We start from the raw sequence: 22,970 nt of genomic DNA, 5'->3' as shown, positions 1-22,970 counted from the left end.
GAAAAAACAAACATGTTTTAATGATGATGATGATGATAAACATAAGATCTTTGTGTTCGTTTTTTTTTCGTTTTAATTTCCTGATTTCGCCCTTATCAACAGCAATCGATGAATATCGCTCGATCATTAGTTTTGTATATTACAAATGAAATGTTTTTTTTCTGCATATAGATGAATTTGATGATTCAATAATAGACTGAATTATTTAACATAATGGTGGAACATACGATGCATAATAATAATAATAATAATAATGATGATGATGATGGTGCACAAGTTTCAAAAACAAACAAATTCATCAAATTCAAACATCGTGAATCTTATGTTACGTAAGAATGAACAGAAAAAATTTTCATTCTTTTATCGGTAATAATAATTTTTTTTTTGGTTCATTCAATTAAAATCCAGACAATTGCTTGAAAATGACTCCAATTTACGTACAATACACAACATGATAGTCATGTTGGTAATTGTGTTCCTGCTTTATACAATTGAAGATATTATCAAAGAACCAGCCAAATATGAAGAAATTTATGAAGTAATTTTGTGGAATGTCAGCGATTTAGGCTCGGTGATACGAATATGGTTAATGATGAATATGATTGTACTCGGTTTACATTATCCATTGGTTTTATTCAACAATTTTCTTCAATATCGATGGTTATTGATCAATAATCCAGAAAAAGATAGACAATATGCTGGATGTTTACATCGAACCATTTTGTACACCATCTATGGTTGTATTTCGATTTTTGGAATACTCATTTATTGTACTTATAGCGTGTTAATTAACGATATTAAATTGACTGGTTCATTTAGCCTGTTGTTGGAGATGGTAAGTTTTATGGTTGCAAAATTCATAATCAATTTTTTCAATTATTCTCTTGTTGCTCGTTGAAGACACGACTTTTGATGAAATCACATTCATTTTTCGTGGAAAAAAAAGATCTTAACATCGGCAAAGAAACACTAGCAAGTTTAATAAGCCAGGAGCATAAAAATATTTACCGTTCTTTTTGGTCACTTTCATCACGTGCTCGATTCCGGAAATTTATTTATTACTTGTTTGCACCAACTTTATTATACCGGGATTCTTACCCACGAACCGAAAAAATTCGATGGATTCGTGCTATTAATTTTGGCCTACAGTTCATTTTAACTGCTCTATTATCGTTTTATGTGCTTTATCAAGGTTTTGTTGTCAATCTGAAAAAAACTGGCATCGAACCTCTCGGGCTCAATTTCAAATTGTTTTACCAAATTATCGTTTATGGATTGATTTTTTATTGGATATTTTTTTACTTTTTTTTCCATGCATATCATAATTTCACGGCCGAACTTTTACGTTTCGGTGATCGTCATTATTATGATGATTTTTGGAATAGTAAATCAGCACAAGAATATTTTCGAAAATGGAATCATGTAGTACAACAATGGCTTTATGTTTACATATTTATACCTATCGACAATCGATTTCATAATCGTGTATTGACCAATTTGGCTGTCTTCACAACATCAGCTTTGATGCATGAATACATTATTGGTTTTACATTCCGTTTTTTCTTTCCAATCAATTTATTTATTTTTTTCTGTTCTCGTAAGTATAAGTGATGTGTAATAATAATGATTTTTATAATCGCAAACAATTTCCATTTTTTACTTTTGAATAGAAATAACGTATTACTTGGAAAAATTTGGTTTGATCAAAGGTATGACATCTTTTCCGTTATCATTGACAATGTGGTCAATTCTGGTGGCTATCGTTACAGTGGAATGGAATGTTAGAACCAATTGTCCATTACCGGTAAGTGAAAAATCTATATATATATTCACTAAGACGCTTGAGCCCAGAAAAAGTACTTGCATTGTATTAACAAATTAAGAGAACGCGCCAGCTCTTGTTATGTAATTATGTTAATTTTTAATTGTTTTTTTTTCTCGAAAAAAAAAGGAAAAATCGTCATTACTGAAACATATTCTACCTCGTTTCATAAATTATGTCACATTTTAAAATTGTTTTAAAAATGAAAATTTAAGTGAAGATTTTTTTTTTCGTTCTAATCAAAACAATTTGTCATTGAACATAATGCCAATGCCGACACATCGACAATCAGCTGCATCAGTTTTTTTTTGCTGTTTTCCCATATTGATACATATAATGAATAAAAATAAATGAAAATGTTAAAAAAAATTATCTCATTTTTTTTTGGTCAAATTTCCAAATATGGAACATTGATCGCAAACGCAAACCCATAATGAAAGAATATCTTTATTCATCATTTGATCATTCGATAATAAAATAGTAATCAAACTTTATCGTACATTTTTTTTTCTTTTTCCGATTTTGTTTTGATTTTCATTTTATTTCAGATAACAAAAGATACAAAGAATACAATTCATTGAATTTCAATATATATGAACAAAAAAAACAAAAAACAAGACGTCAATCATAATTTATTAATCAATTAATCAATTATCAAACATATCGATATTTGAATCATGGATTTTCGCAATGTTTTTTTTCTGCCATCACAATCTCTTTTTTTTAGATATTTCCATTTTAAAATTTCACACAATATATGAAACGTGGTGAAAGTTTTTCAATGATTGTGGATTGTTCCTATTTGAGAAAAAATCAATTAATCTTCACGAAAAAACAATTGAAAAATTTTGTCAACAAAACCTACTTGTAATGGACAATTAATTCTTGAATACCATTCCAATGAATACAATAAAATTTGTAGACTAATTCCAATGAATATACTGGTTTGAAATATAATATTTTTCCAATTGTCATGTTTATCATCATCACCATTATTACGTTTTTGATAGAAATACAACATTTCTATCAATCAATTAGAAAAAAAGAAGAACAAAAATATGTCGATTATTAATAATTTTGTTCATCCAAATCACCAAAAATACTACTTACGAGAAAAAACAGCAAAAAGCAGAAAATTGAGTGGCATAAAAAATCGTAACGATAGATTAATAATATATTCATGCATTATGGCCGAAACAAGAATGACGGAAAAATTTGCTAAATTTCGATTTTGAAATCGTAAATGAATCGGCAAGAATATATAAACATAAAGCCAATGTTGAACGATAAGATTCCATTTACGATAATAGTCCTTCAATTTTGTAGTATTCCAATGATCGTCATAATAATGACGATCAGCAAAGCGCATCAGTTCTGCAGTGAAATTATGCCATGTATGTAAAAAAATATGAAAACAAAGCAGATATATAGCCAGTCCACACAGCAACATTTTATACATAAAATAAAAATTCAATGGAAATGGTTCAATACCAGTTCTTGAAAGATTTGCAACAAATCGATAACTTATTAGAAATAACATTAAACAAGCCACAATGAATTGAAATCCAAAATTCAAAACACGTGACCAACGAATTTTGTCTGTTCGTGGATAATGGTCTGAATATATCAGTGTAGGCGAAAATAGATAATAAATTAAATTTCGAAATCTGGCTCTTGATGATGATGACCAAAATGATTGAATGATATGCTTTTGTCGTTTTTGTGCAATCAATTTGACCAGTTCTTCTTTTTCTATTTGTAAATCTTTTTTCTCGATAAAAAATGAATGAGATTTCATCAAAAATCGTGACTGTGTAGGATACAAATATATGAAAATTATCAATCGCTAAGAAAAAAAAACTTACCATTTCCATTAGTGCAGCAAATGATCCAGTTAATTTGATATCCAGCACTATTATACGATTTGTACAATAGTAAAATATACCGAAAAAGGATATTAGTGCATAGGCTATGTACAAAAACGTTTGTTGTAACCATCCAGAATATTTTTGTTTTTGATACATTTCAAATAACCGATCCAAATCTTTCTCTGGATTATTGATTAGCCATCGATATTGATGAAAATTATTCAGTAAAACCAATGGATAATGTAAACAAATTACAGATAGATTCATTATCAGCCATATTTGAATAAATTGCCCGAAATCAGCAATGTTCCACAGAAATGTTTCATATTCATCACGGAATTTTGAAGGTTGTTTTATGTAGTCGCCAATTGTTGCTACTAGGAATATCATCACAAACGTGATGATAAGATTATGTAAAGTTCTTATGTGAGAGCTATTATCAAGCATTTGTCTGTGCAAAAATTAGAAAAAAAAATAATTTTTATTGTAAAAAAACAATACATACGTCAACAATGATTCTCGATGTTGGAATTTGATAATTTTTCCAGTTTCAGGAATCATTCTTCTTCTCGTTGTTGTTGTTATTGCATTGGTTTTTCCATTTTTATCAATAGTGATATTATTATCCATGATTTGGAGATTTCAGGCAAAAAATCAAAACAACTTAGTAAAAAAAACAAATTGAAATGAAAATGCCACTGGACGAACATTTAAAATATAAATGGTGTTGATGATGAATAATATTCACTGCATTGAATGATGTGACAAATACTATGAAACAAATGCTCTTTGTTTTCTTTCATTTTTTCCATAAATTATTGATCAATAAAAAAATTGATGTTTTTTTCGAAAAAAATAGATAAAAGTCCGGATCCCTTAAAGTGTGGTGATTTTCTATATAAAAATTTTTTTCTCGTTATCACAATATTTCTTATCAGGTTATTTTTTTAAAGAAATTTCATTCTCTGCGTGTGTGTTTGTTTATATTTTGTTTTTGTTGTTGTTGTTTTGATTATTTGTCATCAAATTAATCTGTTGAAGAATTATTTCAACGTGGTTATCATATGATTTTATTCTCTATTAACTCATTCACGACCTACCATAGACAGAAGAAAGGTCTCAAAATAGACCCAATCTTGGCTCAGATATAAGTGATGAATTTTTTTTTTTTAATGCGAAAAGTGTGAAGCATCTCTAAGTAAAACTGAAAAAAGTATAATAGCCCTATTTAGCCCACGGCTTCTCGCTGGTTCCTACAACGACAACGCCAAACATGATCATCACCACGCGCGTTGTTTTTCTCCTCTTCATTCATAGTGGATGTCAATTTATTTATTCATCATTTGATCATTCGATTATTAAATTGTAATCAAACTTTATCGTACATTTTTTTCCTTTTTTTCTGGTTTTGTTTTGGTTTACATTTTATTTCAGATAAAATAACTACAAAGAATATAATTCATTGAATTTTAATATATATGAACAAAAAAACAAAAAAAAAACAAGACGTCAATCATCATTTATTAATCAATTAATCAATTATCAAACATATTGATATTTAAATCATGGATTTTCACAATGTTTTACGGTTTAATTGCTATCACAATTTTCTTTTACTTAAATATTTCTAGAGCAGTAAACAAGTGATGATTTGAAGATTTTTTATTTTTAAATAATAATTTGTTTAATTGTATAAAGAAATAATTTAAAAAGGACAAATGATGGATGATTTGATTTTGATATTTTTCTATGGCTACGGCTGTGATGATTTATCCATTATAAAATATAAAATAAAACCAGATTTATGAAGATTTTGGTTGGACTGTACACGGCAAGAAAACAGAACAGAACACTGAACACGAGACATTGACAATACACTACAATATTTTATACACACCGCCAAAGACCACAGTTTTAGTCTTCCAATTTGTATGTTTGATGATGATTAACTACTGGTCACATGTTGTCAATGCACGTCATATAATTTCCATTTTAGAATTTCACACAATGTATGAAACGTGGTGAAATTTTTTCAATGATTGTGGATTGTTCCTATTTGAGAACAAAAAAAAATTGATAAAAATCAATTAATGTCAACCAGGAAAAAAAACTGAAATACTTGATCAACAAAACCTACTTGTAATGGACAATTAATTCTTGAATACCATTCTAATGAATAGAATAAAATTTCTAAACTCCATCCAATGAATATATTGGTTTGAAATATAATATTTTTCCAATTGTCCTGTTTATCACCATTATCAAGTTTTTGAAAGAAATACAACATTTCTATCAATCAATTAGAGAAAATAGAACAAAAAAAAATTATTTCGATTAGCGATAATTGATAATTTAATAACCAAAAATACTACTTACGTGCAAAAACAGCAAAAAGCAGAAAATTGAGTGGCATAAAAAATCGTAACGATAGATTAATAATATATTCATGCATTATGGCCGAAACAAGAATGACGGAAAAATTTGATAAATTTCGATTATGAAATCGTAAATGAATCGGCAAGAATATATAAACATAAAGCCAATGTTGAACGATAAGATTCCATTTACGATAATAGTCCTTTAATTTTGTAGTATTCCAATGATCGTCATAATAATGACGATCAGCAAAGCGAATCAATTCTGCAGTGAAATTATGCCATGTATGCAAAAATCCATGAAAACAAAGCAGATATATAGCCAGTCCACAAGCCAACATTTTATAAATAAAATTAAAATTCAATGGAAATGGTTCTATACCAGTTTTGGAAAAAGTTGCAACAACAAATCGAAAAAGTATTAGAAATGAAATCAAACAAGCCACTATGAATTGAATGCCAAAATTCAATACACGTGACCAACGGATTTTTTCTGTTCGTGGATAATGGTCCGAATATATCAGTGTAGGCGAAAATAGATAATAAATTAAATTTCGAAATCTGGCTCTTGATGATGATGACCAAAATGATTGAATGATATGCTTTTGTCGTTTTTGTGCAATCAATTTGACCAGTTCTTCTTTTTCGATTTGTAAATCTTTTTTCTCGATAAAAAATGAATGTGATTTCATCAAAAGTCGTGTCTGTGTAGGATACAAATATATGAAAATTATCAATCGCTAAGAAAAAACTTACCATTTCCATTAGTGCAGCAAATGATCCGGTTATTTTGATATCCAGCACTATTAAACGATTTGTACAATAGAAAAATATACCGAAAAATGATATTAGTGCATAAGCTATGTACAAAAACGTTTGTTGCAACCATCCAGAATATTTCTGTTTTTGGTACATTTCGAATAACCGATCCAAATCTTTCTCTGGATTATTAATCAGCCATCGATATTGATAAAAATTATTCAGTAAAACCAATGGATAATGTAAACAAATTACAGATAGATTCATTATCAGCCATATTTGAATAAATCGGCCGAAATCAGCAATGTTCCACAGAAATGTTTCATATTCATCGCGGAATTTTGAAGGTTGCTTTATGTAGTCGGCAATTGTTGCCACTAGGAATATCGTCACAAACCCGGTGATAAGATTATGTAACGTTCTTATGTGAGAGCTATTATTGAGCATTTGTCTGTGCGAAAATTGGAAAAAAAATAATTTTTATTGTAAAAAAAACAAAATTTAAATCTTGAAAAAAAACAATACATACGTCAACAATGATTCTCTATGTTGGAATTTAATAATTTTTCCAGTTTCAGGAATCATTCTTCTTCTCGTTGTTGTTGCATTGGTTTTTCCATTTTCACCATTCGCGATATTATTATCCATGATTTCGAGATTTCAGGCAAAAAAATCAAAAAAAAACTTGGTAAAAAAGAACAAATTGAAATGATAATGTCACTGGCCGAACAGTTAAAATATAAATGGTGTTGATGAATAATATTCACTACATTGAATGATATGAAAAATACACTGCAACAAATGTCCTTTGTTTCCTTTCCTTTTTTGGCCCACCATAAATAAATGATTATAGTATTGCCAAAAAAAAAAAAAAAAAAAGATATTTGATATTGACACAAGTCAAGATCCTTTCTAGAGTTGTGATTTCTACAGAAAAAAATTTTTTTCCCTAGTTATCACAATATATCTTATCCGGCTGATTTTCCTACGAAATTTCAGTCTGTGTGTATATGTTGTTGTTGTTGTTGTTTTGATTGTTGGTCATCAAATTTATCACATTCGAAATTCGCTATTTCTGTATCTGGCAATACTTGGAGATTTTTTTTTTTTGTGTTTCTTTTCAGGATTGTGATAAATTTACAATTATCATCATTTTGATTTTGGATACAACAAATAAACAAACACACACACAGATTGGGTAGAAATATAAAAAAAATTATTATATGAGTATGTATAATGAATTGTTTTAATGAAAAAACACCAGATGATCATGAATGTTTATTGATGATGATTAAAAAAACTTTTCAAAATGATTACTATCCAAATGAAAAACTATTAATGATACCTGGACCAACAAATTTAAATCAAAAAGTTTTAAAATCATTATCATTACCATTATTATCACATACTGATCCACAATTTTATCAGGTTAGTTATTTGTAAATTTTCTCTCTGTGTGTGTGTATGTAAATTATTAAATAAAAAATTTATACATGCGTAGCTTTTAGATCATATTCAAAATGGAATACGTTACCTATTTCAGACGAAAAATTCATATACATTTGCTATAACTGGATCAGCAACAATTGCAATGGAAACAGCCATTTGTAATCTGTTGAAACCAGGACAAACATTATTGTCATTGGTACATGGATATTGGGGCAATAGAGTAGCATCAATGGGCGAACGTATGGGTTTCAATACACACGTTATACGAAATGAAAAATTTGGCCAAAATTTTACTTTGATACAAATCGAGAATGCATTACGTAGATATCGACCAAATTTAATGTATGTTTGTCATGGTGATTCAAGTCTTGGTTGTGTACAAAATTTACACGGTATTGGACAGCTTTGTCATCGTTATGATTGTTTATTGATTGTCGATGCCGTTGTATCATTATGTACAACACCATTGGCAATGGATCAGCTAGAAATTGATGTCGTATTCTCGGGTTGTCAAAAAGCATTATCCGGTCCACCAGGCATTGCATTGATAAGTTTTAGTGATAAAGCTACGGAAGTAATCAAATCTCGTTCGAAAACATATCCTGTATCTTCATTCTATATGGACATTAATTTGGTAGCTAAAGCATGGGGTTTAGATAACAACGATGTACATACCTATCATTATACACCAGCCATTAATCTACTATATGGATTACGAGCATCCATACGTGAAATAATCAATGAAGATCTGGCCAATGTGATTGCACGTCATCAGAAAGCGAAACATTATCTGGAAAAACGTATCCAGAATGTTGGATTGAAACTTCTCGTACAAGAATCGGATAATCGATTAGCTGGCATTACATCTGTATTGATACCAGATGATATTGATGGAAATCGGGTGATACAATTTATGTACAAAAAACATGATATTCTTATTGGAGGATCATTGTTGGCTACCGATCCGAAAGTGCCGAAATTTTGGCGTATCGGTTATTTAGGTGTTAATGCTGATTTGGAAAAAATTGATCGAACAATTGAAAGCCTACAAGAAGCTATACAAAAACAACGTAACAAATTCAAAGCACATCTTTGATTTATTTTTGTTTTGTTTTGTTTTTTTTTCAATTTAAACTTTTTTCAAGTAAAATACAAATTGTTTTTTTATTCGTATAAAATTCTCTTGAATCATCTGTACTTTCATTACCGATTCCGGATTGTTTGACACCACCGAAAGGCATGTTCAGATTACGAACTAACCAACAATTACCCCATACGGTTCCAGCTTCAATCTGATGACTAACACGATGCATTCGATCCAATGATTTGGTCCAAACGGTTGCTGACAAACCATATGTTGTATTATTAGCAATTTTGATTGCTTCTTGTTCATCTTTAAATTTGACAATACAAACTACTGGACCGAAAATTTCTTCTATCATCAATGGTGAATCGATTTGGACATCCGAAACAATAGCTATCCCACAATAATATCCATTTTTATTCGGATTTTTTGGCTCCAAATATGTCATTCTGGCTGTAGTTGTATTACGTGCCAATTCTATGTATCTCATTACCTTGTCACAATGTTGTCGACTTACCATTGGTCCAAGTTTGGTATGCTTTTCAAATGGATCTCCAACTATAAATTCATTGGAAATTTTTGTGAATTTTTCAATAAATTCTTCATAGATATTGTCATGGACCAGAATTCGACTTGTTGCTAGACATATTTGTCCAGAATTGAAATAAACCGATTTTGCAATATTCATCATTGATTTTTCAAGATCAACATCATCAAAAATGATGGCCGCATTTTTACCACCCATTTCCAATGAAAGTCGCTTGAATAATGGTGCTGCTTGTTGTGCAATTTTTTGTCCTGTCATTGTAGATCCAGTGAATGACAACAATTTGATTGATGGATGTTTTACGATCGCTTCACCAACTTTGTTTCCATAACCAAAAACCATATTGATCACACCATTTGGTAATCCAGCCTCAGTGAATATTTGACACAATCGAAATGCTGTCACAGAAGTCAATTCACTTGGTTTAGCGACAACAGTATTACCAAATGCTATGGCAGGTGCTAATTTAAATGTCAACAAATATAACGGTAAATTCCATGGTGTTATGATTCCAACAACACCAACTGGTTGTCTACTAATGTAATTAATGATTCCAGCATCATGATTGACAATCGAATGATCAGATTGATAGGACAAATAATTGGCAAAATGGCGAAAATTCAAAACTGATCTTGGAATGTCCACTGATTTGGAAAGCCACAACGGTTTGCCTTGATCTTCGCTTTCTAGTTTAGCCAATTCATCAAGATTTTTCTCAATCAAATCGGCAATTTTATTAAGAATTTCAATTCGATATTTATCCGATGTTTTGGACCAGCTAAAAATGGAAAAAAAATTAATTTTTTAAGACATTTGACCAGAAAAAAACAGATAATAATTACATTTCAAATGCTTTCAATGCTGCATTGGTAGCTAATCGAACATCTTGTTCATTTGAATCAGGCATTAAAGCATTAACATTACCATTGGATGGATTATATGATTCAAATGAATTACGGTTATCGATAAATTGTCCATCGATAAAATTCGATATCATAATAGTGACCGATGATGACATGTTTGTTTTGTTGATTTTTTTTTCTGCAATTGTCCAATATTTACGACTAAAGCTGAAAACTTTGATGACAATGTCAATTCAATGATAAAAAAAAATATAAATGAATGAATGCTGATGATGATAAGATTGAAGACGACAGACTTTTACTTACAACATGTAAATAATTGATATGATGATAATCATGTCATTTTTTTTCGGGGGAAAAAAATGAAACAAAAATAGCACCATTAAATTACGTCATCGTTTTTGTAATCAGAAAAAATTTCCAAATGAAATGATTTAAATTATTGTGCGAAAAAAAAATATTTGAAATACCAAAAACAAAACAAAGCAAAAAAAAAGAAGAAAATTGAAACATTCAATTCGAAAATGGAATGCCAGTAAAAGTGGCCTCAAAAATGTACTCATCACAACAAACGTAAAAGCAAATGAAAAGCAAGTTTGGAATGTCAAAAATTTAAAAACCAGTTCAAATTCGGTAATATTTAAATGAAGATCATTTTGGCAATTGAATGATTAAAATCGAAAAAAATGGAATTTGCCAACAATCAACTGGTCGATCAAATTGAAATATTGAAACAATCACTGAAAATGGCCGAAGAAACAATGGATGAATTGAATGCTGATAAAAATTTATCATCATCATCATCATCGACAACAGAAGTTGAAAAAGACAAGAAATCCTCTGAAATTGAATTCTTTGACGCTACGAAAGATATTGATCTGAAAACGGCAAAAGAAAATATTGAAAAATTGGAAGATGAAAATAAAGTATTGAGAGAAAATAATGAAAAATTTGGCAAATTGTTTCGAAAACTTTATGACCATCTGGAAACAAAATTGATCGATGTGGCCACAAAACTACAATCAGCCATCGAATCGGAAGAGAAAAAAGAAAAATTGATCGAACAGATTCTGGCTAAACTTCAAATCAATGATGATGAACATGTTTCCGATGATCATGTACTCCATCTTATCGATGAATTATTAGTGATGAAACAAGAGTTCATTATAATGAATCAAGCAATGAACAAGCTACAAGATGATTTAAAACAATCAAAGGATTTAGCAACAAAATTACAATCAGCTATGGATGGTTGTAAAAAATTTTTGTTTCTTGTTGAAGAAGATTAATATTTAAAAAAAATTGTCGTCGTCGTCGCTTCGTGTCATGTGATTATCATCAATCATCAATGATGTTATTTTATATTTACAAATCCAAAAAACAATAATTGTAATACAAATTCAAATTTTCCAAATTTTTTTTTGTTTGTTTGTTTGTTTGTGTCCAAATTGTTTAAATAATAAAAAATATTGACAATAATGTTGTTGCTGTTGTTGTTATGATGAAAATTTGCATTGTGGTCACTATTTGTGTTTTAGAAGCAGAAGATGAATCAGGTCCATCAATGAAATAATCATCAACTATGTGAGGGGATAGAAAACAAGATTAGAAATTGAAAAAAAAAATTTTTTAAAAAACGTTACCTTTTGCATCCCAACCGACTTTGATTTGATTTTTGACAATAAAATCCGTTAATGTTTGATTTAATGGTGCAAAATATTCATAAAGTGCATCGGAACTCATTTTTGATGTGCCAATAAAATCTTTCAATACATTTTGCCAACGATCAGATGATCCTTTTTGTAACATTGTGATCAATTGTTGGCCAGCCTCTTTGTTTTCATAAAAATCACATTGATAGAGTTTATTTTTTTCGGTTACATTTTGACATAAATGTTTATAGAATTGAAATTGCAATATATGTGATACAAAATATCGTACATATTCAACACCGGCTGGTATATGATATTTAGAACCAGGATCAAAATCAATTTCACTACGTTTAACTGGTGGTGATATTCCTTGATATTTTAATCGTAATTCCCACCAATGACGATTCATGTGATCAATACGTTTATCGTCATTATCCTGATCATCATCATCATCGAATATATCCCATCGCCATTTGTCCATTACGAAAGCGAATGGTAAAAAAGCAATTTTATCCAATGCAACACGTAATAGATAATTAAGATTTAAATCTTCAAGATTTTTTTCAATCCGTGATTTATCCAATAATCCAACTTTGGTTAAATGTTCAGGCGTTATTACTGATAATGCCATTAAATCACCAATGGCTTCATGAAATCCAGGATTAGCACCTTCACGATAAACGGTCGGTCTTTCTTCATAGTTCATAAAATATTGAATATGTCCCATTTCATGATGAACAGTGACCAGATCTTCTAATGTTTTCTCTGTACATTGTTTGATACGAAAATCATGCATTACAAACATATCCCAAGCCGATGCATGACTATGAAATGATGTAATGGAAATTATTCAGAGAAAAAAAAATGATGACGATCATCATTGATAAAAAAATAAGACTTACCAAACCATTTCAACATCATTTCTTTTTTCAATTATTGATTCTTCCCAAAATATATCAGTCATATTTTTCATTCCAAGACTGATGAAAAATTTCTCCGACATTTCAAACATTTGTTTCACGGTCCAATTCTATTATGGAAGAAAAAATTTTCTTAAATAAAACAAACTATATACTTTATATATATATATGAAACACAACTGGAAACCTTTAATTTTTCATTAATTTCCTTATCCAATGATGGTAAATCTGGTTTCAATTGCATTGATGGAAAAATTGTCAATAGATTGCCCCAGGTTTGTCCCCACAGATTTCCCAATAAATGTGCCGGTATTGTTCCATCAATGGGCATTGATACATTATAATTTTTTGCCAAATGATATCGTACATATGCATGTATTTTTTCATAAAGTTTCATCAAATCATTGACAATTTGTTCAACTTGTTGTTTAATATCATCACCATTTTCCCAATCAAACATCCAAATATCGACGATATTTTTATAGCCCAATTCTTTAGCCGCTTTATTACCTAATCGTATATAATTGATAAAATGTTTTCGAATTTCTTTACCAGTTTGATCACGCCATTTAATCCAAATATCTTTCAATAATGATTCATTGGTTGATGTGGCATAAATTTTATTTAAATCTGGTTCTAATGACAGATTCCGGCCTGCATCCATTTCAATAGTTGCAACGCTATAGATTTTTTCCATTTGAATTTGTATATTTTTAAATTCAATACCTTCATTTTCACCAAGTACAGAGAATCCAAGAAAACCTAATCGTTCAAATTGTCGCCATTGACTTTCAGTCATATTACGTTTATGTTCATCAGTAAGATATTGTTTGATTGTGTTGTATTGCCGTTTGCGGAAATTATCATATTTTTTATTAACTTTAGTCTAATTAAAAATCCAAAAGAGATAGAGAAAAAAATAAATCATTTCAAGACATATAGCGACAAATAACTTACAAGATATTCTTCATTATAATCGGTGATATTTGTTTCAAGATTCCAATGAGCATTGACGATAGTTTGTCGTTCATTTCGTATTTTTTCATTTTCTTCCAATAATATTTCATCATAATTTACTTCAGATTTTAATATTTGTATTGTTGTTGTACTACCTAGTATGTAAAGTGACAATAGAATCCATGAAAATTGTGATGATAATGATGGTGATGATGATGATGATGCCCACATTATTCAGTCCAAATAAGGAAGTACAAGAAGAGAAAAAAATGAAATTCAATTAAAAATGAATTGAAAACGAATCAAAAAAAAAAAATCGAAATGTTGAGTGAAGATTTCAAATAAATCTGAATCGAAAATCGATGTGGCCAGATTACGATTATGTGGAATGATGATCATTGTATATTGGATATATTTTTGTGTTTGATTTGCTGTCATGATGATGAGGATGATCGCTGTGGTTTTAGTTATTTAGTTACCACAGAGAAAGAGAGAGAGAGAGAGCAAAAAAAAACACAAGATGATGAAGAGGCCGACAATAATAATAATAATGACAACAACAACAACAACAACAACAACAACAACAACAAAACGAAAACGAAAACGAAAACGAAAACGAAATATCCATAGATTTAAAATAAAAACATCAATCAATCATTTTTTTATGGTTTTTGCTTTCTTGCTTGCTTGTACTGATTTTCATTTTGATGGGTGCTTTTTTCTCTGCGATTTTTGTCTGCTATTTTCTGGATACGAACATTATGCTTATGGCTTTTTTTTTTGTTTATAAAATAACGATGAAACATGATGATGATGATGAATGTAATGAAATTATAATTTTACATTCATCAATGATGATTATAATATACCAATATACCATATAATAATAATGTAAATTTTAATATATGGTAATGATGATTATAAGATCTGATGATGTGGTGGCAATGGTAATAATGATGAAAAAGATATATTAAATTAATCCACATTGATACAATCAAACGTACCTGGTGTGTTTGTCTAGTGATTGAAATTTTGTTTTATTATTATTATTATTATTATTTAGTGGCAATAGCAATGTAAAGTTTTTATGTGATTGCTTGATTGAAACAAAATTTACAAATTCGTTTCGTTTTATTCGATTCGATTTGATTAAATGATCATGGTGGTGGTGGTGGTGGTGGTTACCATGTGACATAAATGGATGAAATATAAATGATGATGATGATGATGATGGTCACATGTATCAACAACACGCACGAAATGATGAAATATAAATAAAGTTCAAAAATAAAAAAAAAAATTTTTATTTCTTTTCAACAGAGAAAAAATTTCTAAATGTTCGTTATTCTTCGTCTTTTTTTATATATCGACAATGCTGCCATCTATCAAGATTCTGGTAACAATTGTTTTTCATTTGAAAAATTTATTCGCGCCTTGTTTTTGTTTTTGTTTTTTGTTTTTGAATAATATTGTTTTTCACATTGTTTCTAAGAAATTGAATAAGAATTTCTGATGAATAATATACAACAGGATTATTTATATTCTTTCAAACAAACAACAAAGATTTAATCTGTTAATCTGTTTTTTTTTGTATATCGTATTAAATCAATAATAATAAGTCATCGAAATTAGTATCAAGTCAATAAGTCAATAAATCAATCGAATTAAATGAATTTTTCGACCTCGAAATCTGGATAATCTTTTTGTATTTTTTTCTTTCATATTTACATTTCATCTATAGATATTTCTGTTTGTTTTAATCATTAATCAATCGATGATGATTTGATTAATGATTTCTTTGATTAATCATCATCATCATATGAATTATTACCGAATGTGAAATATGATTCTATTGGCAAAAAATCAACAAAAAAAAAAACATTTTCTCTAGCAGAAAAAAAACTACATTTGATATCTGTGATTTGTGAGCTCATAGAAAAAAAAACTAGGTCTTTTACATATGGACGTGTTTTTTTTTCCCATTTCTAGGCATTATTGTATGTCTGACGCCTACATTTTTATTGAAATACATGTAACATGTAAACAAACACACACACACACACACACTCAGAGAGAGAAAATTGTAACTAAATAGGGTAATTGTCAAACATTTGGTGTGTGTGTGTGGGTGTGTGGGTGGTGTCAATGAGAAATCATATTTTTCTCACCTATTTCTTTCTCATATTCTATGCAATGAATAATCATCATATTCAGTATTCATAATATATAAATATGATAACCTAATAACATTTACAGAAATAAATGAAAAAAAAGAAGAAGACAATGCTGTAGAGTTGATCGAACAAAAAAAACGATGAATAGGAAAAAAAATAGAATCATCAAACGTTAATAATATGAAGAAATTCTGTAGAAAAAAAAATAAAATAAAATTCTACATTCACCACCAATTAATTCATCATTATACTCATCAATAATAGTGTCCACTATTGTTAATATAAAAACATAATTAATATATATTTTCTTAATCACTGCATATATGAATGATTTCCATGTATTGTATTTTCATTGTTTGTTGAACATTTATTATTAATAAAGTTTTAGTTTTGAATCAGCAACTCTTTGTGACAGGTTATGGGTCCTGCCATGCTTGATTTTCTACATTAAAATTTTGTGCTGTTATAAAATTTTTGCATCTGTTGTTTTTTCCAAATTGCTCAAATTTTGTTTTGTGTTTCTTTTTGTTAAACTGTTGTTGAATAATTGTCAACTATTGTTTAAAAATGAACCATTTTGCTTCTGTGGTACCCATTCCGAAACTTTCCAAAAATTGGAATCTTTGGTACCGTTCCGTTGAGCTGACAATGATGTCACTTAAAATCTGGAAATATTGTACCGGCACATTGGCTGTAAATCCTGATGAATTAGCTGAATCTGGTCGTGCTATGGCTATTATTTTGGGAACCTTAACAGAGGAAGATGCTAATCTTGTTATGAGTAGCCACAATCCAGAAGAAATGCTAGATTTATTACGTAGAAAATACGAAGGTTCTAAATCAGCTAGCATCATGGCCTTAAAAGGTGATTTTCATACCATTAAATTTGATGATCAACTTTCGTTTTTTGGCAAAATCCGAGATATAAATTCCAAGTTGAAGGCTTTAGGAAGTGAACTGGACGAAGTTGACATGTGTCAACGTGTTTTGGCCATTTTACCACCAGAACATCAAGATATTGTGGGCCAAGTTCGAGTAATGTCAGAATTCAATATGGATCATGGTGATATTGATTTAAAATTGGTGAAAATCGAATCATTGTTGCGCCAAAGAATCAAAGATCGGGATTCTGGTATTTCTATTGCTAAACATTCAAATGATGCGTTAAATAAATCGGTTACATTGACAACGACGACTAATGACAAAAAGAAAAATATAAAGTGTCATTATTGCAATAGATTGGGCCACATTAAAAAGAAATGTTACAAGTTTATTAATGAAAAGAAAAATGGCAATAACAATAACAACAATAATGGCAATTCCAACAATAATAATAATGACGATGGTAATACAAGATCAAAGTTTGTTACGGGAAATGCTGTTTTGACTATTGCAAAAGAATCTGATATGATGATTACTGATCGATTCTATGCTGATTCTGGTGCATCATCGCATGTCGTTAATAAACGTGAGTGGCTCATCAATTTCCGTTCTTGTAATGAATCATTTAAAACTGCTGGTGGTCAAATTAAAATCGTTGGATATGGTGATCTTGATTGTCAATTGCATACTGGTTCTGTATGGCACGATGTTTTAATTCGAAACGTGGCTTTGGCAAATCAAAATTTCAATTTAATATCTATTGGCCAATTGGAACGTAGTAATGAAAATTTATTGGTAACATTCAGCAGTGGTAAAATTTCGATCATTAAATCTGGAAAATGTTTTCTTACCGGTTATCGATCATCAGAATTAAATAATTTGTATTATTTACCAATTCGTGTCAAGTCATCGAATAGTACTTCATCTACGAATGTATCATTGTTGTCATCATCATCTGTTGATTTAGCATTATTGCATGAACGTTTTTGTCATGTAAACAAAAATACAATTATCAGAATGGCTAAATCGAAAATTGTGGATGGTTTATCAACCATTTGTTCTGATAATGTTGGTTTCTGTAATGCGTGTAGTGATGGAAAAATTACTGATGTTCCACATCGTTCAACTGAAAAATTGTCGTATGCTAAATCTGGTGAATCAATTCATATTGACATAGCTGGCTATACAGATCGTTCAATTCATGGCAACAAATATTATTTGATCTGTGTAGATGAGAAAACATCATACGTTAAAGTGGAATTTCTGAAAAATCGTGGTGATTTCTTCAACAAATTTATTAAAATTGTCAATCAGATTAAACTTGAAACTGGTAATAATGTATTGTGTATTCGTAGTGATCGTGGCACCGAATTTTCATCGAATAAATTTCGTGATTTTGTTGAATCCAATGGTATCACTCATCAATTTGCATGTGTTGGTGTATCTCAACAAAATGGTTTAGCCGAACGTCATGTACGAAACATCAATGAACATGCAACATCGATCTTGGTTTCAAGTGGTTTGCCAAAATTTTTGTGGGATGAAGCAGTGAATTGTACTGTGTATGTACTTAATCGTACAATGAATTATAAAAATGTAGTCCCATATAATGAATGGTTCAACAAAAAGGCAAACGTCAACAATCTTATTGTTTTTGGTAGCTATGGTAAAGCATTGAATGATGATAAAGTTGGCAAATTTGAATCAAAAGCCACTGATGTTTATATGGTTGGTTATCAAGGTGACCATATTTATCGATGCTATCTACCGAATAAACGTGAAGTCCATCTGATATCTGCTGTCAAGTTCGATGAAATAGCAAAATGCAGATCTGTAGCATATGAAATTCCTGGTGATAATTTTGTTTCTGAACCATCTACTAGTTTGGTTGCTGAAAAGAATGATGATGATCAAGATGAAGATGCTTCTGGTGATGGTGATGATGATGTACCGAGACGGGGGAGACCATTGGGGTCTCAAAATAAAACATATGAAGTTAATCAAGAACGATTGAATTCTTTACGACCTCGAAATGTAATTGGTGTCGTTGCAGCTGGTACTGAGCCACTAACGTTTGATGATGCTGTAGATTCAGAGGAATCTATGAAGTGGTTTCAAGCTATGACCAGTGAGATGAATTCATTGATTGAAAATAAAACATTCACATTAGTTGATCCACCGAATAACAATCCTGTTATTACATCAAAATGGATATATCGTATCAAAAGCGATGGGCGTTACAAAGCGCGTTTAGTCGCTCGTGGTTTTCAACAACAACATAATGTTGATTATTTTGATACATATGCACCGGTTATTTCGTTTGATGTGGTTCGATGGTTTTTTAGTATTGTGGCATCATATGATATGGAATTATTACAATTTGATTTCACTACTGCATTCCTAAATGGTCTTCTAAAAGAAGATATTTTCATGTATCAACCATGTGGCTATGATGATGGATCTGGTCGAGTGTGGAAATTGAATCGTGGTCTTTATGGATTGAAGCAAGCACCACGTGCCTGGAATGAACGATTTCATAATGCAATTACTGAATTTGGTTTTGTGAATTGTGCATTGGATAATTGTTTGTACTTTAAACGTATTGAAAATCGATTAATTTTACTTATCCTGTATGTCGATGATGGTTTTGTAGCATCAATTAACAAAGTAGATTTATTGACCGTTTATGGTTTTCTGAAATCCAAATTCAAAATTAATATCGTAAATGATTGCACTTTTCTTGGCATTAAATATGTACGAAATCGTACTGAGAAGATAATCTATTTGGATCAATCGAAATATATCAAGCAAAAATTGGATCAATTTGGGTTATCAAATTGTAAATCTGTACCATCACCAATTGTTTCTGGATCTTTAAATGAAACTTTTTCAGATGTAATTGAAAACTATCCATATCGTCAGGCAGTCGGAAGTCTACTATATGTGGCAGTGAAGACTAGACCGGATATTTTATTTGCTGTTTCTTATTGTAGCAAATTTTTGGAAAAGCCAAATAGTACAACAATTAAAATTGTCAAACGTATTTTTCGTTATTTAAAAGGTACTATTGATTATAAGCTAAAATTTGGTGGTTCTTCATCTTTATCGTTCCGTGCTTATTCCGATGCTGATCTTGGTGGTGATCGAGAAAATCGTAAATCTACAACTGGTTATTTGGTCTGGTTAAATGGACCAATTATATGGAAATCGAAACAACAACGATGTGTTGTAGATAACACCTGTGAAAGTGAATTTATTGCTGCTGCTCAATGTTGTAAAGATGTGAAATTTGTAAAGAACATTTGTTCTATTGTCAACATTGAAATTAATGTACCAACATTGTTTATCGATAATCAGTCAACAGTAGCAACGATTGTCGCCGATTGTATTTCTTCGCGATTACGACATATAAATTTGAAGTATCATTTAATCCGTCAAATGTCTCAAAATGAAGAATTAACTGTGGAATGGATAGAATCTAGCAATCAAATGGCTGATATATTTACAAAAGCATTATCCATTTCATCATTTAAACATTTTTGTAAATTAATTATGTTTTTGGGGGAGTGTTAATATAAAAACATAATTAATATATATTTTCTTAATCACTGCATATATGAATGATTTCCATGTATTGTATTTTCATTGTTTGTTGAACATTTATTATTAATAAAGTTTTAGTTTTGAATCAGCAACTCTTTGTGACAACTATACAGCTTAAAATGATTTTTCATTGGATTATAGATTTTATTTTCCAGATAACAATTTAAATGTAGAATCGTACTTTTTTTTTTGTTGAAACAAATATTCATCCCTGTTTCAATATTCTCAATGTATCAATTAGTTGAGTTCTGTGTTTTTTTTTTTTTTGTACAAATATTCTTTAGAAATACAAATGACGATGAAGAAATTCGAATCAAATGTCTTTGAAGACTGAAAAATATTCCTGAATAAATGAATGAATGAAAATTGGCAACAAATATACGACGATGATGATTTGTTACTATGTGAAACAAAACCAGAAAAAAAACAATCTACATGAGAAGTAGAAAACTGATATAAATCAAAAAAAAAGTCTAAAAATATTGGCTTTTTTTTCTCCATAACGAATGTGAAATCAAGAAGAAAAAGAAAAAAAAAGAAAAAGAAGAAGAAGCAGATACCAAATACTATTGAGCAGATGAGAGATGAGATAGATCAACCGACAACAACACAGCAACAGCATCCAATGAATATCCTCCTACGCTATGACCCAGTTTTATATTTTTCTTTGGTTAAGTTTTTTTTTCAATTGAATGACGTGTGTGTGTGTGTGTGTGTGTGTGTGTGTGTATGACCTGACGACATGTTTGTTCGTTGGTTTTTTTTCGTCATCATCATCGTCACACACACGCACACATCAAATGGATATATAGTAAGGGCCCGGGTAATTTTTTTTTTTTGGGTTGACTTTGGTTCGTTCGTTTATTTTTTGTTTTGTTTTCAATTCAATTTTTCTTTGTTTATTTCCGTTTGAAATTGCTCAAATTTCAACATTTCATTTCATTTCATTTTTTTTTGAACATTTTTCAATTTTCACACGCTACATGTGGCAACATTTTTTTTTTTTGATTTTTGTTTGTTTGTTACCACAATTCTTATATAATCTCTCACTATCTCTATGTATATGTATAAATCTGGAACATTGCATTTCTGTAGGTGTATATTCTGATGACGATGGTGGATATTTCGCATGGCCAACAAATGAATGACCGACAAACTGTATACATAAAAATAATAAACAAACGAATTAAAGTGAAAAAAAGGCTTATGATGATGAAAAGTTTTTTTTTTGAAAACTTTTCCCAGTCAGCAATTAAAGTTTTCCTTATGTTTTGTTTTTCAAACACGTGATTGGCTCACTTGTAAGTGTGTGTGTGTGTGTGTGTGTGGAGGGGGGCGTATCGTTGAATTTTTGTTGTTATTTTCGTCCAAGTGTGTGTGTGGGTGGATGGGTGTTGTTTTTTTTTGTTGGTCTTGTAGGCAGTATATAAATGTCTTTATTTTCAATGATGATGATGATGATGATTGGATGATTTTTGTCTATATTGACCTAGATAGATGTTGTTTTTTTTTCAATTTGAACACAACAATTGAATTACATGAATTTCATTGTTGTTGTTGTTGAATTGATGACCATTGGATGAATATTTTCATTATTCAAAAATGAATTTTTTATTTGAATTTTCTAAATAAATAATTTGTTCTAGTTTTTTTGTTGTTGTTGTTGTTTGGCTGGTGCTGATAATTCATTATTTAGATGAAAATTGAATGAATGAATCGAATGTCCACCCTTTATGTTTATTGTGTCGTCGACAATAACACACAAAAAGAATTGACATTCATTCAATGTTGGTCAGGAGGAAAAAATAATCGATGACCATCATCATCATCATCATCATTTTCAAATTCAAAAAAAAAAATAAACACAATGACGTATATCCATATCCATCTGTGATCAGATGTGTTTGTTTGGTATCACATGAAAACGTCATTGAATAATAAAAATTATCCACAACAAACAAGGTCTCTCAGACACACACACACACACACACATGATGAATTTGTCTGTTTTTCTC

At 29.9% G+C, this 22,970-nt stretch overlaps 8 protein-coding genes across 9 annotated transcripts; 4 read left to right on the top strand and 4 right to left on the bottom strand.

The window, feature by feature from the left end:
- Positions 1 to 35: 35 nt before the first annotated feature.
- LOC124493577 (sterol O-acyltransferase 1-like) lies at positions 36 to 2,312 on the top strand. Its single transcript, XM_047056675.2, has 5 exons — positions 36 to 329; positions 409 to 835; positions 901 to 1,597; positions 1,671 to 1,804; positions 1,952 to 2,312. The coding sequence occupies exons 1-5, from the start codon at positions 214 to 216 to the stop codon at positions 2,009 to 2,011; spliced, it is 1,434 nt and encodes a 477-aa protein (XP_046912631.2). The 5' UTR covers positions 36 to 213; the 3' UTR covers positions 2,012 to 2,312.
- Positions 2,313 to 2,433: 121 nt separating this feature from the next.
- On the bottom strand, positions 2,434 to 4,465 carry LOC124493921 (sterol O-acyltransferase 1-like). The gene is made up of 5 exons (XM_075731803.1): positions 4,196 to 4,465; positions 3,688 to 4,141; positions 2,933 to 3,632; positions 2,688 to 2,845; positions 2,434 to 2,620 (listed from the first exon to the last, which is right to left on the bottom strand). The coding sequence occupies exons 1-5, from the start codon at positions 4,318 to 4,320 to the stop codon at positions 2,561 to 2,563; spliced, it is 1,497 nt and encodes a 498-aa protein (XP_075587918.1). The 5' UTR covers positions 4,321 to 4,465; the 3' UTR covers positions 2,434 to 2,560.
- Positions 4,466 to 5,336: 871 nt separating this feature from the next.
- LOC124493920 (sterol O-acyltransferase 1-like) lies at positions 5,337 to 7,946 on the bottom strand. Its single transcript, XM_047057042.2, has 5 exons — positions 7,354 to 7,946; positions 6,822 to 7,275; positions 6,067 to 6,769; positions 5,828 to 5,979; positions 5,337 to 5,742 (listed from the first exon to the last, which is right to left on the bottom strand). Exons 1-5 carry the CDS (start codon positions 7,470 to 7,472, stop codon positions 5,683 to 5,685), a joined length of 1,488 nt encoding a protein of 495 aa, XP_046912998.2. The 5' UTR covers positions 7,473 to 7,946; the 3' UTR covers positions 5,337 to 5,682.
- Positions 7,947 to 7,951: 5 nt separating this feature from the next.
- Agxt (Alanine-glyoxylate aminotransferase) lies at positions 7,952 to 9,451 on the top strand. Its single transcript, XM_047057046.2, has 2 exons — positions 7,952 to 8,252; positions 8,326 to 9,451. Exons 1-2 carry the CDS (start codon positions 8,061 to 8,063, stop codon positions 9,367 to 9,369), a joined length of 1,236 nt encoding a protein of 411 aa, XP_046913002.2. The 5' UTR covers positions 7,952 to 8,060; the 3' UTR covers positions 9,370 to 9,451.
- On the bottom strand, positions 9,352 to 11,155 carry LOC124493922 (2-aminomuconic semialdehyde dehydrogenase). Its single transcript, XM_075731804.1, has 3 exons — positions 11,074 to 11,155; positions 10,747 to 10,981; positions 9,352 to 10,682 (listed from the first exon to the last, which is right to left on the bottom strand). The coding sequence occupies exons 2-3, from the start codon at positions 10,920 to 10,922 to the stop codon at positions 9,398 to 9,400; spliced, it is 1,461 nt and encodes a 486-aa protein (XP_075587919.1). The 5' UTR covers positions 10,923 to 10,981; positions 11,074 to 11,155; the 3' UTR covers positions 9,352 to 9,397.
- A 132-nt stretch (positions 11,156 to 11,287) lies between these two features.
- Positions 11,288 to 12,056, top strand: LOC142597584 (uncharacterized). Its single transcript, XM_075731805.1, has one exon. It carries the CDS (start codon positions 11,454 to 11,456, stop codon positions 12,054 to 12,056), a length of 603 nt encoding a protein of 200 aa, XP_075587920.1. The 5' UTR covers positions 11,288 to 11,453.
- Positions 12,057 to 12,088: 32 nt separating this feature from the next.
- LOC124493918 (angiotensin-converting enzyme) lies at positions 12,089 to 15,185 on the bottom strand. 2 transcript variants are annotated; one of them, XM_075731802.1, is made up of 6 exons: positions 14,297 to 14,778; positions 14,066 to 14,225; positions 13,527 to 13,993; positions 13,322 to 13,449; positions 12,411 to 13,243; positions 12,089 to 12,347 (listed from the first exon to the last, which is right to left on the bottom strand). In XM_075731802.1, exons 1-6 carry the CDS (start codon positions 14,525 to 14,527, stop codon positions 12,220 to 12,222), a joined length of 1,947 nt encoding a protein of 648 aa, XP_075587917.1. In that variant the 5' UTR covers positions 14,528 to 14,778; the 3' UTR covers positions 12,089 to 12,219. The 2 variants fall into 2 exon arrangements, with proteins under 2 accessions (XP_075587917.1, XP_046912997.2); XM_047057041.2 differs by having other exon boundaries at positions 13,527 to 14,225; positions 14,297 to 15,185.
- Positions 15,186 to 16,860: 1,675 nt separating this feature from the next.
- Positions 16,861 to 21,044, top strand: LOC124499198 (copia protein). Its single transcript, XM_075731621.1, has one exon. The coding sequence runs from the start codon at positions 17,038 to 17,040 to the stop codon at positions 20,923 to 20,925; it is 3,888 nt and encodes a 1,295-aa protein (XP_075587736.1). The 5' UTR covers positions 16,861 to 17,037; the 3' UTR covers positions 20,926 to 21,044.
- Positions 21,045 to 22,970: the final 1,926 nt, after the last annotated feature.

This window comes from Dermatophagoides farinae, chromosome 6 (assembly GCF_024713945.1).
Source record: "Dermatophagoides farinae isolate YC_2012a chromosome 6, ASM2471394v1, whole genome shotgun sequence".
NCBI classification, from domain to species: domain Eukaryota; kingdom Metazoa; phylum Arthropoda; class Arachnida; order Sarcoptiformes; family Pyroglyphidae; genus Dermatophagoides; species Dermatophagoides farinae.
This window is presented reverse-complemented; position numbering and strand designations above follow the sequence as displayed.

Coding starts and splice junctions, on each gene's coding strand:
- LOC124493577 (XM_047056675.2), top strand. CDS start 214: ATGGTGGAACATACGATGCATAATAATAATAATAATAATAATGATGAT. Junction 836..900: donor TTAGCCTGTTGTTGGAGATG/GTAAGTTTTATG, acceptor TGCTCGTTGAAG/ACACGACTTTTGATGAAATC. Junction 1,598..1,670: donor ATTTATTTTTTTCTGTTCTC/GTAAGTATAAGT, acceptor ACTTTTGAATAG/AAATAACGTATTACTTGGAA.
- LOC124493921 (XM_075731803.1), bottom strand. CDS start 4,320: ATGGATAATAATATCACTATTGATAAAAATGGAAAAACCAATGCAATA. Junction 4,142..4,195: donor CATCGAGAATCATTGTTGAC/GTATGTATTGTT, acceptor ATTTTTGCACAG/ACAAATGCTTGATAATAGCT. Junction 2,621..2,687: donor GAATTAATTGTCCATTACAA/GTAGGTTTTGTT, acceptor TTTCTCAAATAG/GAACAATCCACAATCATTGA.
- LOC124493920 (XM_047057042.2), bottom strand. CDS start 7,472: ATGGATAATAATATCGCGAATGGTGAAAATGGAAAAACCAATGCAACA. Junction 5,980..6,066: donor GCTTTTTGCTGTTTTTGCAC/GTAAGTAGTATT, acceptor ATTGATTGATAG/AAATGTTGTATTTCTTTCAA. Junction 5,743..5,827: donor GAATTAATTGTCCATTACAA/GTAGGTTTTGTT, acceptor GTTCTCAAATAG/GAACAATCCACAATCATTGA.
- Agxt (XM_047057046.2), top strand. CDS start 8,061: ATGAATTGTTTTAATGAAAAAACACCAGATGATCATGAATGTTTATTG. Junction 8,253..8,325: donor CTGATCCACAATTTTATCAG/GTTAGTTATTTG, acceptor ATACATGCGTAG/CTTTTAGATCATATTCAAAA.
- LOC124493922 (XM_075731804.1), bottom strand. CDS start 10,922: ATGTCATCATCGGTCACTATTATGATATCGAATTTTATCGATGGACAA. Junction 10,683..10,746: donor GCATTGAAAGCATTTGAAAT/GTAATTATTATC, acceptor TTCCATTTTTAG/CTGGTCCAAAACATCGGATA.
- LOC142597584 (XM_075731805.1), top strand. CDS start 11,454: ATGGAATTTGCCAACAATCAACTGGTCGATCAAATTGAAATATTGAAA.
- LOC124493918 (XM_047057041.2), bottom strand. CDS start 14,527: ATGTGGGCATCATCATCATCATCACCATCATTATCATCACAATTTTCA. Junction 13,450..13,526: donor AAATTAATGAAAAATTAAAG/GTTTCCAGTTGT, acceptor CTTCCATAATAG/AATTGGACCGTGAAACAAAT. Junction 12,348..12,410: donor AGTCGGTTGGGATGCAAAAG/GTAACGTTTTTT, acceptor CCCCTCACATAG/TTGATGATTATTTCATTGAT.
- LOC124499198 (XM_075731621.1), top strand. CDS start 17,038: ATGAACCATTTTGCTTCTGTGGTACCCATTCCGAAACTTTCCAAAAAT.